Source organism: Dendropsophus ebraccatus, chromosome 9 (assembly GCF_027789765.1).
Source record: "Dendropsophus ebraccatus isolate aDenEbr1 chromosome 9, aDenEbr1.pat, whole genome shotgun sequence".
NCBI classification, from domain to species: Eukaryota; Metazoa; Chordata; class Amphibia; order Anura; family Hylidae; genus Dendropsophus; species Dendropsophus ebraccatus.
Genome location: NC_091462.1, coordinates 101970939 through 101987299, shown reverse-complemented (window position 1 = coordinate 101987299; position 16361 = coordinate 101970939). Strand labels below are relative to the sequence as shown.

Here is a 16361-nt window from a genome sequence, read left to right as displayed (position 1 = left end):
AAAATAAGGAAGGGGGGCAGATAGGTGATTGAAGCATATTACAGAGTTATATAACCTTGTAATGTGTTTCTATTACTGGGAAAAAACTTTTCGTTGAAGTAACCATTTAACTGTGAGGCATTTTGGATTTTTACCCTCGGTACGAGGCATCCTCCTTATGATTTGATGTATCAATATTAACATCTCTCTTTTCATGGTGTCTGTTCTCGTTGTACATTTAGTATTTTTAGATCTATTCATGCGATTTTATTTAATTGAACAATTGAAATGTGAATTAAATTCTATTTTAGAACGTCTACAGAATGTAAATCCCCTACCCCGGTTGGGGGTGTGGCTAGAGGAGTGGGTGTCACAGTATTTGTAGATAGATATAGATAAATGACATTATTGTGTGTTTAGACCCATGGTACGACTAAAGGCCCTATTACATGAATCGATTAATGGCCGTACTTGGCTAATTATCGGCCGATAATCACTTGTCTTTCAATATGGTGGAAGAAAACGACGTGGAGAGCAAAGATCTGCTGCCATTGCCTCGCGTAACAGGAGTGGCGGCAGAAGACTGCCGCTATCTCCTATTGATTCCCCGGACGATCTAAAGCCTGTATTACACGTAGTGATTAATGTTTAAAGATTCGCTACAATGATCAATCGCTAGTGAAAACTAGCGATTTTGCAGAAAACGATTCTGAGGTTATCTCATTTATTGAATACTTTTATAAATGGTAATTTTTACGTCATTTGATCATTGGGTGTTATTACAGAGGGACAATCGCTCATTTTCAATCGTTACAGCGAATTTTTAAACAAAAATTTGCTCTGTGAAATAGGGCCTTAAGGACTGTCTGGGGAGCCCGGACAGTCCGAGATCTAACATGTATACCCCCTCTTACATACTAACTAAGCAACTTTGCCATTAGGGGTTGTTGGAAAGCTGGATGAGCACTCTGCTGGGAGCTCCAATGGAAGAACCATGTAACTAATTCAGACCGGAATAGACTTTTCTACTGACGTGACACAATGCAGATACAATACTGAGCTGGGCATAAAGGAAACCTGCCACGCTGAAAATGCGGTCATCGTGATATAGAACAGAACAAGCTGAGCATATTGATGTAGAGACTGGTTTAAAAAAAGTTTCTGGGATTAAGAGTCCAGTGGGCGGAGCTACTCAGAAGCCACACTCCTTTGGCACTGCACTGCATCATAAAACAGCACCTTAGCAGAATGCCGTCAGGGACAGCTAAATGAATGGTAACACGTGTATTCTTCTGACAAGAATTAACATGGTCAGCTCTTTACTACTGAAGAGTGACAGGTTTCCCTTAAGACTAAAGTCAGTGCAATATGAAAACATTGAGTTACACAGAACAATGCCTCATCAACATCTATGCAAACTGGCATGTAAAAGACATATGGCCCAATTACAAAACTGGTGCTGGGGCCCAGAATTTATGTTACACCTTCTCCCGTGCAATAGGGGGCTATCAGCAGGTTAGATACAACTGACCTGCTGATATGTCCCTATTGCACAGGAAACACTGAGGAGGAGGGTATGTCTCTTGGTGCCAATCCCATGCAGTGAGGAGTTTGCCCCGCCCCCATGGCACTGATCAGGCCTGCCTCCGGCCGGCCCACTCCATTGCTTAGATTTAGAAAGGGGCGGGACATTCAGAGGCAGATCAGCGCTATGGGGAGGGGCAGTGTTCCTAACGCTCTTACCAAACTCATAACTGCATGGCAACGGTGCTGAGGAGGAAGGTAAGAGACATACCTTCCTCCTCGGCATCTCCTGTGCAATAGGGACATATCAGCAGGTTAGATTCGTCTAAAATGCTGATAGTTCCCCTTTAAGGAAAAATCTCAAGTGCACTGAAATATTACTGCAACTCTTAACCCACCTTATGTAGGAGTTAAGCTGATCCAATATATATATATATATATATATATATATATATATATATATACACACACACATATAAAAGCCCACACATCTGCTTGGATACATAGCTAATAACCGCTCATTTACTAATATATGCCTCCAATCCTGACATAACAATGGTGTGAACATGGCTCTGTGGGTGGTAGAGGTCTCATGTATGTTACCATTACTTCTACACCAGTACCAATCAAAGAGCAATTATAATAAAACTAATCACTGTATATATATAAAATCAGTGTGAACCCGGGAGCAATAATCACATTCACATCTACAGGACTGTGAAAGAATTTTAGGTGGGTGGGAAAGAAATGCTGCACAGGGAGAAGCGGACAGAAAAAGAAGGGTAAATAGATTTTTTTTTAAAAGCAATTAAAAATAAGGAAGCGTGAACGACCATACGTGAAATCTCCTTGAGATCAGTATACGCTGTGTCAGTACAGTAGCGTGAATATATATACAGTTTCAGAGCTTCCGAAAAAATAATGATGTCAGGAGCTTTGGGATCCAGACTTTGTGGCCGTGCAAATGGCCCCTAAGGGAGCTAATGGTCCGAAGATCATTGACTATCTACAATCCAATTGCTGCAATTTCAGTCTACTGCCGCACAAAGATAAGCAGAGAAAGCAGTGGAAAGATAAAGCATGGCGGTCTGCGGCCATTAATCACTCCCAGCTGTCAGGAGCTAGTCAGCTCTTCCGTCAGTCCGGACGGTCTGTGCTATGGATAAGAGCCGCCTTGCTGGATAAGCTCTGGAATTCACGTATACTTGCGTCACATAATAAAATAAAAAATACAGAAAATAATGGGGGACGCAATGACCCTCCTCGCGTGATAAAAATAATCCCCATACATAATATAGCGTTCTCACAAAATGCTATTCGTGTTCTTTTGATAATGGTTTTCAGCTCCTCGTCCTTTAAGGCGTCTAGTATAATGAGCACAAGGCCAGCGGCACATATTGATTTGGCTTCAGGTAACAAAGTAACTTTGCGAGTATAACAAATAAACAATGAGGAAGAAAAGTTCAGAGAACAAAGAGACTAAAAGAGACTGTTCTGCAATTTTCTGCACAGTTGGTGCAGTTTTGGTTATTCATTACATCAAAATCACTATCCCGACATTGTATAGGCCCAACTCGTGCACCAAAACAGCTGTGACCCATTGAGGACTGGACTCCTATCCCCTGTGGTATTAGCATCCTGTAAGGTGTGAGGACCTCATATCCCTGTGATGTCCCCTGTGGTATCAGCATCCTGTAAGTTGTGGGGACCCCATATCCCTGTGATGTCTCCTGTGGTATCAGCATCCTGTAAGGTGTGCGGACCCCATATCCCTGTGATGTCTCCTGTGGTATCAGCATCCTGTAAGGTGTGAGGACCCCATATCCCTGTGATGTCCCCTGTGGTATCAGCATCCTGTAAGTTGTGGGGACCCCATATCCCTGTGATGTCTCCTGTGGTATCAGCATCCTGTAAGGTGTGCGGACCCCATATCCCTGTGATGTCTCCTGTGGTATCAGCATCCTGTAAGGTGTGAGGACCCCATATCCCTGCGATGTCTCCTGTGGTATCAGCATCCTGTAAGGTGTGAGGACCCCATATCCCTGTGATGTCCCCTGTGGTATCAGCATCCTGTAAGGTGTGAGGTGCGGACCCCATATCCCTGTGATGTCTCCTGTGGTATCAGCATCCTGTAAGGTGTGGGGTGCGGACCCCATATCCCTGTGATGTCTCCTGTGGTATCAGCAACCTGTAAGGTGTGTGGTGCGGACCCCATATCCCTGTGATGTCTCCTGTGGTATCAGCATCCTGTAAGGTGTGTGGTGCGGACCCCATATCCCTGTGATGTCTCCTGTGGTATCAGCAACCTGTAAGGTGTGTGGTGTGGACCCCATATCCCTGTGATGTCTCCTGTGGTATCAGCATCCTGTAAGGTGTGTGGTGCGGACCCCATATCCCTGTGATGTGTCCTGTGGTATCAGCATCCTGTAAGGTGTGAGGTGCGGACCCCATATCCCTGTGATGTCTCCTGTGGTATCTGCATCCTGTAAGGTGTGAGGACCCCATATCCCTGTGATGTCCCCTGTGGTATCAGCATCCTGTAAGGTGTGAGGTGCGGACCCCATATCCCTGTGATATCAGCAGCAGATCCTGAAGGTGTGAGGTGCGTCCTCCATGGATTGGACTTGTTTCCTCCAGCACATTCTATAGATGATCGGTTAGATTGAGATCAGGAGAGTCTGGAGGCTTAGTCGCCGCCTTCATCTATTTCAACTGAATAATGTCTTCAGTGTAACAGCACTACATATAAAAAGCTGCTTAATATATCCCACCCCCAACAGTCGCCATTGCCCCCAGATAATCCATTTTATTTTACTTTCTGGGGCTTTAGATCTATGGCGGTCGGTGTAAGTTTCTATAAAGGTTATGAGGCACCACTGATGATTCCAACCTCAGAACCCAATGTCTACATCTATTCTCTGACCGGAGAAGCTCCATTTCCCTGGGTCACCCACAAGCCTCTGTGCAGACTAGAGAATGGGAATTCTGGTCCAATTATTGGACTTGGAGAAAAACCATAGGGGGATTCTACATCCTCCCAGTACATGGCAAACATCAGAGGGAGACCAGAATACTAGGCCGATAATCTTACCATGAACTGTGCCACGGCCTTTATGAAGAAGACCCTGTCCTGCTCCGTGTCCACATCCACAGGTAACGTCATGTTAGGCTCATATCTGAGAGGAAAGAAAATAATCCAAAGTAACCTAACAGGGTATGTCAATCTCATAACACCATTATACACTCTATGAATGAAATCCCCATTAGTGGAGAACCTAAATACATGACTTCTCCTGTGGAGTCACTGTATACATACATTACCTTACATTACTTATCCTGTACTGATCCTGAGTTACATCCTGTATTATACCCCAGAGCTGCACTCACTATTCTGCTGGTGAGGTCACTGTGTACATACATTACATTACTTATCCTGTACTGATCCTGAGTTACATCCTGTATTACACCCCAGAGCTGCACTCACTATTCTGCTGGTGGGGTCACTGTGTACATACATTACATTACATTACTTATCCTGTACTGATCCTGAGTTACATCCTGTATTATACCCCAGAGCTGCACTCACTGTTCTGCTGGTGGGGTCACTGTGTACATACTGTACATTACTTATCCTGTACTGATCCTGAGTTACATCCTGTATTATACCCCAGAGCTGCACTCACTATTCTGCTGGTGGGGTCACTGTGTACATACTGTACATTACATTACTTATCCTGTACTGATCCTGAGTTACATCCTGTATTATACTCCAGAGCTGCACTCACTATTCTGCTGGTGAGGTCACTGTGTACATACATTACATTACTTATCCTGTACTGATCCTGAGTTACATCCTGTGTTATACTCCAGAGCTGCACTCACTATTCTGCACTATTTCAGCAGTGCTGTCAGGCAGTAACAAGTCTGTCCTAGTGACATCATTGAGAGTGATAGGTCAATTGTAGGATAACTTTCACTTTACAGGTATTACATGGATATACTGTACCTTTTCACCAACCAAATGAGAACTTCTGACACCAGAGGAAAGTTGGGGCTTCGGAAATTCTCCATGGAGATGAGGCGGGGGTAACCGAGCGCCCGCATCATTTCTGTGAAATCTGAGAACAGAGCAGGAAATGTTTAGATAATGGAGCAATGAAAATAGTGTAAAATAATCATAGGCAACAGTAGAAAGGAGTTGTCCCATTGGCATGAATGGGAAAGGTTTCTGGACATGCTCTGTGACCTAAGCAGAGGTAATTCCACGGGGAGGGGAAAGCTGAGCTGTGAACATCATCTAATGTTACATCTATATACTAGTGTCACCAGTGACAGTGAGATATACTAAATCCTAAAGGGGTTGTTCCCTCAAACTTTTTTCTTTTGAATCAACTGGTGCCAGAAAGTGCCAGAGATTTATAATTTACCTCTGTTAAAAAATCTTCCAGTACTTTTCAGCTGCTGTATGTCCTGCAGGAAGCTGTGTATTCTCTCCAGTCTGACACAGTGCTCTCTGCTGCCACCTCTGTCCATGTCAGGAACTGTCCGAAGCAAATTACCATAGAAAACCTCTCCTGCTCTCCAGACTGGAAAAAATACACCACTTCCTGCAGGACATATAGCAGCTGATAAGTACTGGAAGACTTGAGATTTTTTATAGAAGTAAATTACAAATCTATATAACCAGTTGGGTTTTTTTTTTTGTGAACAACCCCTTTAATGTCTGAGCTCACCCAAAAGAACAGGATAAGTCAGGACTAGGTGCCTATATAAATGGGGCATTGACCTAAAGGGTATCTACCTGCAGGTGTCACTAGAGAGACAGTTTTAGTCCTCCTGGGGAATCATTTACATAAGGATTTCCCATGAAGCATTGCCAACAGCTGACTCTTCCTAATAAGAATCAGTATACTTCAACCCCAGACATACAACTGCATAATAGGCTGCTGTACGTTTTTTTACAGCTCTGAATGCTCAAGCACTCAACATAATGAATAGAGATGTATTATTCATTAACAGTCCGGCGCCATACTCCATGTGGAAAATGGATAAAGTGCTTCCAGTCCCCATCGGGGACATGGGTAACCAGCCGTGACATAAGCTGTGCAATATCACACTTAAGAAATACGTATATATGCAGAAATTTGTCCATGTAATGACCTGGAGTGGGGGGGGGGGTGTAGGTAATGCAGTACCCCCCACCGTGTGGTGCGCCATTCTGCTAAACACATTTCAAGGGAACAGTCTCAAGTGTAAACGAGCGGGGTGAGAACTGCTCTACGGCATGGTGGGTAAATGACGGCAATCATAGGCCAAAGCAATCAAAACAGATCAATTCTCAATCTTCTTCACATACGGCGGCACAGCAGTCTTGATGGTTACCATTATGAGCAGGGGCACAGAAGTTTAAAGGGGTACTCCGGAGAGAAGAAAAAATTGTTTTCAAATCAACTGGTTTCAGTTAAACTAAATTACTTTTATTAAAAAAATCTCCAGTCTTCCAGTACTTATCATCTGCTGTATGTCCTGCAGGAGGTGGTGTATTTTTTCCAGTCTGACACAGTGCTCTCTGCTGCCACCTCTGTCCATGTCAGGAACTGTCCAGGCCAGCAGCAGACAGTTCCTGTCACGGACACCTCACCACTCTTTCCTTCTCCCTCTTCCTGAATGATCTCTGCTGCCTGGCCTTCTGTTCACTCATGCCGTCAGTTTTTTCTTTTTGGCGCACTAAACCTAATTTAGTGATAGGAACAGATACTACACTTGTTCTTAGCCAAAAGGCTGAGAAGCGATACACCGTCAGTTTGTGTCTCTTTGGGTTTATTTAAAGGGAACCTGTCACCCCCGTGCCGGGGTGACAGGCTCCCGACCCCCCGTTAGAGACCCCTATACTTACCTCATCCCACCGGGTCCCGCTTCTGGATTCGGTCGGGTCCCGGAGATCTCAGCCGCTGCAGCCCGGCGCGCGCGCTGACAGATGAGTCCAACGCTCATAGAGAATGACGGAGCGCTGGACTCTCCTGTCATTCTCTATGGGTGTTGGACTCATCTCTCAGCGCGCGCGCCGGGCTGCAGCGGCTGAGATCTCCGGGACCCGACCGAATCCAGAAGCGGGACCCGGCGGGATGAGGTAAGTATAGGGGTCTCTAACGGGGGGTCGGGAGCCTGTCACCCCGGTACGGGGGGTGACAGGTTCCCTTTAAGGCATAAACAGGCAACAGGGCAATGATCTGCAATGAAATATAGTTGTGTTTGAGCTGCAGTATAGGGGTAAATCCCCTGTCTAAGGACCAACAAGAGCTTTTTCCTGGGTTCGATTCCCCTGATAGAAATTAAATGTAGTTATTTCTCTTTTTCTTTTTTCTCATCATTGTATCATTTTAAAAACCACAAAAAAATCCCAATCAGGTCCAAATTAGTTTTAAAGTGAATGTACCATCAGACCTGGGCTGAAGCACAGGAGGCAGGCTGACCCACCCCCATTAGAATAAATGAAGCCATATCTAAAGGAGTGGGGGATTCCTCCCACTGGGGGTGGGTCGGCTCGCTTCCTGTGCTTCAGCCCAGGTCTGATGGTACATTCACTTTAAAATCAAATTTTTACACAATGATGAGAAAATGAAAAATGTAACTTCATTTAATTTCCATCAGGGAATCGAACCCATGAAAAAAAAACTGTTGTTGGTCTCTGGATAAGTGATTTAGCCTAATGGTGCATTTACACAGACAGATTTATCTGACAGATCTTTGAAGCCAAAACCAGGAACAGACTATAAACAGGGATCAGGTCATAAAGGAAAGGCTGAGATTTCTCCTCTTTTCAAATCCATTCCTGGCTTTGGCTTCCAAAATCTGTCAGATAAATCTTTCTGTGTAAATGCACCCTTAGACCACAGCTCCAACACAACTCTATTTGATTGCAGATCAGATGGCTGACAGCTGAGTGAACAGGAGGACGGGCAGCAGAGACTATTCATGAAGAAGAGGGAGGAGGAAGGAATGGTGAGGTGTGCCATAGTGCAGCACAAATGCTGAGCCACAACTCCTCTTTGACTCTTCATTACAGTGACCCGAGATTGTGCACATTCCACTGCATGGACAAATTACTAAAAGGCACCAGGTACACAAGGGGACTGCCAGCTACAACACACAGCCAGCACCTCAGGTGAGGCCTCGGTGATGACAGATTCCCTTTAAATATTAGGGGGGACTCAACATGGGGGTTGCAGCGCATCTTCATTCACTTTAGTTGGCGTAACATAATTGTCAAAGTCGCGGAGTAGCCCCAACCCTCACGCAGTTTTTACATGGGGTAATATGGCGGCATCCCTATTACAAGTCCCACCCTGACCATAAGCCTAATGATCTGATCTGGCAGCTCAATGCTATCAGAACATGATGTCATTGACATATGACGTCATATTTAACAAGGATTTACAAACTGTGGCCTAAAACAAGCAACCACAATACAAAAATCACGTCAACCAATCAGATGACAGCTTTTATCGCACGGAATAAGAAGCAGCAATGTGATTGGTTGCTCATCTGTCTATGACCCCATGAGAACATAACAATGTAATCTACGGGCTCCAGTGACGTCACATAAACTCGTCACATAAACTCGGCGCTATCTGTGCGGCATGCATAGACAACAGTATAGTGTGATACACAGCTCTTACTCCTTAGATCCCGGTAAGACATGGTGCCGCGTCCCGCTCCACGAAAGATGACTTGAAGCGACTAGGCCGTTACCAGGTGGAGGCGTTCCGCTGCCATGACAACTGGGGCTCGTACGGAGACTCGCTCAGACCAGAAAGGAGAGGCGCGAAGAGTAGAGCATGCGCATTATACCGTGTTTTCAATGTCGCTGTCTGAGCGGCGAACAATACATTGTTCTCTATGGCAGATGCCTCCACAGCAGCGTCACTTCTGCGCTTCTGTCTGCCTTCCAAAATGTTAGAATGCTGGGGGAGATCGGTGACACAGCTTGAAACTTGAAAATGGGTCAGGACTGGTTGTTATTGTGACCTTAGGCTTCATTCACACAGTGTTCTGCAGTATCTGGAGAACCAGTATAAGGAGCCCCCCAGCGTGGACATTAATCACCTCCATAGGCCCCATTACCTAATGGAGGTAACAACAACAGTGTGTCATTTTAACCACCAAACAGCTGTAGTGCCGCCATAGCAGAGCCAGCCGTAGTGCCGCCATATCAGAGCCAGCCGTAGTGCCGCCATATCAGAGCCAGCCGTAGTGCCGCCATAGCAGAGCCAGCCGTAGTGCCGCCATATCAGAGCCAGCCGTAGTGCCGCCACATCAGAGCCAGCCGTAGTGCCGCCACATCAGAGCCAGCCGTGGTGCCGTCACATCAGAGCCAGCCGTACTGCCGCCATATCAGAGCCAGCCGTAGTGCCGCCATATCAGAGCCAGCCGTAGTACCGTCATATCAGAGCCAGCCGTAGTGCCGTCATATCAGAGCCAGGCGTGGTGCCGCCATATCAGATCAGTCACGGTGCCGCCATATCAGAGCCAGCCGTAGTGCCGCCATATCAGAGCCAGCCGTAGTGCCGCTATATCAGAGCCAGCCGTAGTGCCGCCATATCAGATCATCCACAGTGCTGCCATATCAGATCATCCACAGTGCTGACATATCAGAGCCAACCGTAGTGCTGTCATATCAGAGCCAGGCGTGGTGCCGCCATATCAGATCAGTCACAGTGCCGCCATATCAGAGCCAGCCGTAGTGCCGCCATATCAGAGCCAGCCGTAGTGCCGCCATATCAGATCATCCACAGTGCTGCCATATCAGATCATCCACAGTGCTGACATATCAGACCCAACCACAGTGCCGCCATATACGCTGACATATCAGACCCAGCCACAGTGGAACCATATTGCATCAGTCACAGTGCCGTCATATTATATCCAGCCACAGTGCCGCCATATCATATCCAGCCACAGTGACGCCATATCAGACCCAGCCACAGTGCCGCCATATCATATCCAGCCACAGTGCTGACATTTCAGATCCAGCCACAGTGCTGACATACCTGATCCAGTCACATTGCTGACATATAAGACCCAGCCACAGTGTATTAGCCACAATGTTTACCCAAAATGCTTAAAGGGTTAGTATTACTTTATGACATTATGATCGGGGGGGGGGGTGTCCCGAGCCCGCCAATCCGTAATAAAACAACAGAAGCACTTACTGAGCCTGGACCCATTATTTTCGGTGCAGCTTTTCTTTAGAGAGCGGCACAAGTGGTGTACGGATATATAGAAGATCAGTGAGCCATCCTATACTACTGTACACTGCATGCCTGGCAGAGACAGATAACCAGGCACAGTATTTAGCTAAGCACCTCCCCTTTTATTTTAATGATCAGTAGTCTAAAGCATTATGGGAATTGTAGTTTTGCAACAACTGGAGGGTGCGGTAGCCCCTATCATTTAGGGAATATAGTACAGTGGCTTGCAATAAATTAGAATATCAACAGAGTGAACTTTTTCAAGCATTTTTTTTAAGTTGATGATTATGGATTACAGCCAAGAAAAACCCAAAAGTCAGTGTTTTAGAAAATTACAATAATTAACCCAAAACACCTGCAGTCGCTTCCTAAGTGTTATAAAAGGTCCCTTATGCTGCGTTTACATGGAACGATAATTCGCCTGATCGTACGATTAACGATTTTGAAGAAACTATTTTTTTTATAATGATCAGCGTTTAGACGGAACGATATATCGTACGGAAAAATTGTTTTGCGATCGCTCAAGCCAGTCTCGCACATAGGTTAAATCGGTGAAACAGCTGTTTACACGGAACGACCTGCGAATTTTTTGCGAAGGACGATTTTAGAACATGTTGTAAGATCAAAATGAACGATTTCTCGCTTGTAGCTTGATCGTTCGCTGCGCTTACACGTACGATTATCGTTCAAATTCGCACGATAATCGTTCAGTGTAAACGCAGCATTAGTCTGGTTCAGTTTGCAACACAATCATGGGGAAGACTGCTGACTTGACAGATGTCCAGAAGGCAGTCATTCACACACTCCACAAGGAAGGTAAGCCACAAAAGTTCATTGCTAAAGAAGCTGGCTGTTCTCAGAGTGCTGTATCCAAGCATATTAATGGAAAGTTGAGTGGAAGGAAAAGGTGTGGTAGAAAAAGGCGCACAAGCAACTGGGAGAACCACCGTCTTATCAGGATTGTGACGAAAATGCCATTCAAAAATTTGGGAGAGATTTACAAAGAGTGGAATGCTGCTGGAGTCAGTGCTTCAAAAGCCACAAGCACATACAGACGTCTGCAGGACATGGGCTACAAGTGTTGCATCCCATGTGCCACTCCTGACCAAGAAACAACGCCAGAAGCGTCTTATCCTGGCCAAGGAAAAGAAGAACTGGACTGTTGATCAGTGGTCCAAGGGGCTGATTTCAGATGAAAGTAAATTTTGCATTTCATTTGGAAATCTCGGTCCCAGAGTCTGGAGGAAGAGTGGAGAGGCACAATCCAAGCTGCTGGAGGACTAGTGTGAAGTTTCCACAATCAGTGATGGTTTGGGGAGCCATGTCATCTGCTGGTGTAGGGTCACTGTGTTTCATCAACACCAAAGTCAACGCTGCTGTCTACCAGGAAATTTTAGAGCACTTAATGCTTCCTTGTGCTGAAAAAATTTTTGGAGATGGGATTTTCATCTTCCAGCAGGATTTGGCACCTGTCCACACGGCCAAAAGTCCCAATACCTGGTTTACTAACCACAGCATCACTGGGCTTGATTGGCCAGCAAACTCGCCAGACCTTAACCCCATAGAGAATTTATAGGGTATTGTCAAGAGGAAGATGAAAGACTCCAGAGCCAACAATGCAGACGAGCTGAAGGCCGCTATCAAAGCAACCTGGGCTTCAATAACCCCTCTGCAGTGCCATCAGCTGATCGCCTCCATGCCACATTGCCGCACTGATGCCGTCATTCATGCAGAAGGTGCCCCGACCAAGTATAGAGGGCATTTACTGTACAGGCTTTTCATTTGGTCAACATTTCTGTGTTAAAAACGTTAGTTTTTTTTTCAGTTGGTTTTATTTAATATTTTAATTTTCTGAAATACTGACTTTTGGGTTTTTCTTGGCTGAAATCCATAATCATTAACGTTAACAGAAATAAACGCTTAAAAAAAGTTCACTCTGTATGTAATGACTCTATAGAATATATCAGGTCACTTTTTGAATTGAATTACAGAAAAAAAATGTTGATATTCTAATTTATTGCACACCACTGTACATGTGAGAGCTTTATCCCGTGATACATGGAGTGGCCAGGTCTGTAAGCTCTATTTACATAGGAATGGGAACGTTGCAGTTTACTGTACGTGAAGCGATTAATCTTCATCTGCTCTGGGAATCTAATGAGTGATGATTAGCGGCAGCGAGCTGCAACCTGCACCTCCAGAGCAGCGTGCAACTCAGCAGGGTAAAGACAGATGCAGATTGCTGGAACTCAGTCAATGAGACCTCTGTGCTCCTGTCCCCCACTGTCTCTGACGCTTACAATCACTTACACCGATTTACAGCAATAACGATTCCCTGGAAACAGATATCAATTACTCTTTACAGATTGACATATTTAGTGTCAAATGCGTGGATTCTCTGGTGTAGGCGTGTTATATGTTACAGTGAGTTATATTAGAGTGACACCAGTAGTGGATTATAATAGGTCCGTTTCGGGTGGTAGCCCGGGGCCCTGAGCTCCTGAGGGGCCCATGGCCCCCGAAACAGACTTATGTTCAGCCATGATTTGCATAAAAATTGCTGCTTTTTACCACAATTTTGCACAAATCAGGGCAAAACTGCAGCCAAGAGACAATGCAGTAACATTAGAGAATATATTGAAGGAACTTATCATGTGACAATGATGTCACCACAGGTCCTTTACAAGCTGCATTATGGAGAAAAAAGACTTAAGTTAGTGCCGCCATAGTTACAGAGGGTTGGGGAGGCCCAAGCTTGGTGAACAACCCGGGGCCCATGGTAAAGATAATCCACCCCTGAGTGACACCATCACAAATTGCTAGATGTGTTTATAATGGGAAGTATGGCTGTGACCATGTGACCCATGTGGGCTTATGGCAAGTAGGAGGAGAAGCTAGCTACTTCCTTCCTCAGTGGTCCTCCAACTGAGCTATACCTCCCATAATTTTTCAGCACAGTGAGGGGGATTTCTCAGAGATTTCTGAAATAGGGATGTGCCAGACTAATTCTCCCTACCAGAAACAACAAAAAGACTTTAGGACCTTGGGAAATGCGACGGGCAGAGGGAGTAGCGACCCAGGGGAACTAAGGTTGGAAGCACTACACAGGCACATGTCACAATGGCCAGTAGTGGGATCAGCTGTCCACCCCTGGATACACTGGCTCGGCACTGCCGCAGTACTAGGAGTTGTAGTCGTTGCAGTTAGGTAGAGTAGTGAGTATTGTGCACCGTGCAGGTGTTCTGCAGCAGGGATAACAGAGTCACTGATAAGACTTAACCACAGAAACAGAATAGTTTACTGAATCAGCTTAAGGACAGCACAAGATATCACAGTCTCTAAAGAGAATAGTATGTTTATAGTTGCAATAACTTGAGTGGGAGGCAAAAACTTAGGTTCTTACTCGTATATAGATATATATAATCGTTAAAGACACCGCAGCAGGTATGCTAGTGGATAAGATAAACATTTCACACATTTAGAATACAATAGTTGCTTGAGATATACTGGAATAAAGTTATGGAGCTTTTAGTTAGTTTAGTGATAGACTTTTAGTGATAGAAGAAGGGTGACTTGTACAGACTGGAGCCTATTCAGACACTGTGGTTGAGCTGTGGCTGTGAGAGAAAGTCTCTGAATCCACTGGAAAGGACATCCGCCTATGATACCATGTGGGCACAGAGTGACACACTACCAGGGATTGCAGACCTAACTAGTGGGAGAGCTAGTTGTCTGGGAGACCCTCAAGACATGCTAGCAACTTGCAGTAGAAGACTCAGCATAGGCACTTATCTAAACCCTGACTTATACAATACCCCAATACACGTGTATAGCATTCCTATAGGTAACTGAAGAAAAGAACAGCTCTGCAGAGTGAATAGGTTTAGTCCTATCCTTCACCACAGTCCCTCCATGCGGTGCTCTAGCAGGACATGGCTAGGTAATCAGGAGATTAAGAATTAAGAAAAAGAATTTAGTCCCGCACATGGGCTCTGGACACTTGGGCAGTCCCAGGAAAGTCCCAGAGCAATACTGACAGCCAGCCTCCCACAGTTGTACTTTCTAATAGGAATATACAGTACAGGGAGATCCTGCTCTGTATCAGTAGTCAGCGCTGGGAAGCAGGGACCAGGGCTTGGACAACCCTGCAGTTTCTGCCACTTTGGTTGGTGGCAGCAGAGAGACTTGTGTCATCCCTTACTGTTGCCTATTTGAGTTCACCTCAGATGTAGTGGCATTAGCGATCAGCACAGGACACAGAGACGCTGCAGGAGGACACGAGGTGAGGTGAGAATAGGCTCTTAAATTATTTTCCTCATAACTGCAGAACAATATCAAAAGTTGCAATAACCCCCCCCCCCACACACACATCTGTTATTAACACCCTCCCCCCTCTCAACTTTTACAATTAACCCCCACCTACACGTCTACACATCTGCTAAAACCCCCTCTGATCCCCCTCCCACATTTATGAACCCTTCATCATTTCCCTGGATGGCTGCTATAGACCTTGAAAAACACCCTATGGGTGCCTTCACACCTTAATAACGCTGCGAGTCGGCTAGGTCCTGGCAGATCACTGTCAGTACATACACGCAGCGGTCTGAACGACCGCTGCGTGTATGTAAATCTGCCGGCCGCTTAACCCCTTCTGATGCCGGCCGCCTCCAGCTCCGCTCTGTATACATTACCTGTCTTCGCTGCGTCCTGCTCTCCCGCCCGGCCAATCAGTGTGTTGCCCTGCCGCAGCCACTGATTGCCTGGGCGGGAGGGCAGGACGCCGGGACCCAGTGGAGCGAGGAGGTATGTAAACAGAGGGGGGTTAAGCGTATATTTACATCAGAAGGGGTTAAGCGTCCGGCAGATTTACATACACGCAGCGGTCGTTCAGACCGCTGCGTGTATGTACTGACAGTGATCTGCCAGGACCTAGCCGACTTGCAGCGTTATTAACGCTGCGAGTCGGTAGCTGTGAAGGCACCCTATAGGTGGGTTAATAAATCGGATGAATAAATACAATATTTGTGGGACATATTTCTGCAGTGCTACTATCCTTTTCTATTGCAAATCCAAAAACCATAAACACAACAAGAACAAAGAAATATCTAAGGAACAAGGACAAGAACGAAAGAATTCCAGAGATACAAGGAACATGAGGTACAGAACATACCAAGGGCATAGCTGAAGAATGGTGGGCCCTGACGCAAAAGCTTCCCCCTCCATGTAAATATCATATCTCCAATATACGAGGGGCTGCTGATAAGTCTTTGGGGGAGATTTATCAAAGGCTGTAAAATTTAGACTGGTGCAAACTGCCCACAGCAACCAATCGCAGCTCAGCCTTCCTTTCAGCACTGCCTAAAGCTGAGCTGTGATTGGTTGCTGTGGGTAGTTTGCACCAGTCTAAATTTTACACCCTTTGATAAATCTCCCCCTTTGGCTTTACCCAGAAAGAAACCAGATAGGAAGATGAAACTTTACATTTATTCCACATACTCCCCACTGATGTCAGCACACTTCTTACATCAGTATTCCAAGTTCTGTAAACCTTGCAAAAAGGATTTAGGTTGTGCCCCAAACCAGTCATCCGTAGCAGCCATGGTATCA

The 16361-nt window shown here is 45.6% G+C and overlaps 1 protein-coding gene and 1 pseudogene across 2 annotated transcripts in view; both read right to left on the bottom strand.

Moving 5' to 3' along the window:
- The window catches only part of CLUAP1 (clusterin associated protein 1), a 57604-nt gene extending 46828 nt beyond the window's left edge, over positions 1 to 10776 (bottom strand). The window contains exons 1-3 of one of the 2 annotated variants that reach the window (XM_069982114.1): positions 10716 to 10776; positions 5510 to 5621; positions 4595 to 4679 (exon numbers count right to left, since the gene is read on the bottom strand). In XM_069982114.1, coding sequence (XP_069838215.1) covers positions 4595 to 4679; positions 5510 to 5610 — 186 coding nt within the window. In that variant the 5' untranslated portion in view covers positions 5611 to 5621; positions 10716 to 10776. Of the gene's footprint in view, positions 1 to 4594; positions 4680 to 5509; positions 5622 to 9182; positions 9304 to 10715 lie in introns of those variants that run through there. The other variant, XM_069982113.1, reaches the window with a different exon arrangement.
- Positions 7208 to 7296, bottom strand: LOC138802267 (U2 spliceosomal RNA; annotated as a pseudogene).
- Positions 10777 to 16361: the final 5585 nt, after the last annotated feature.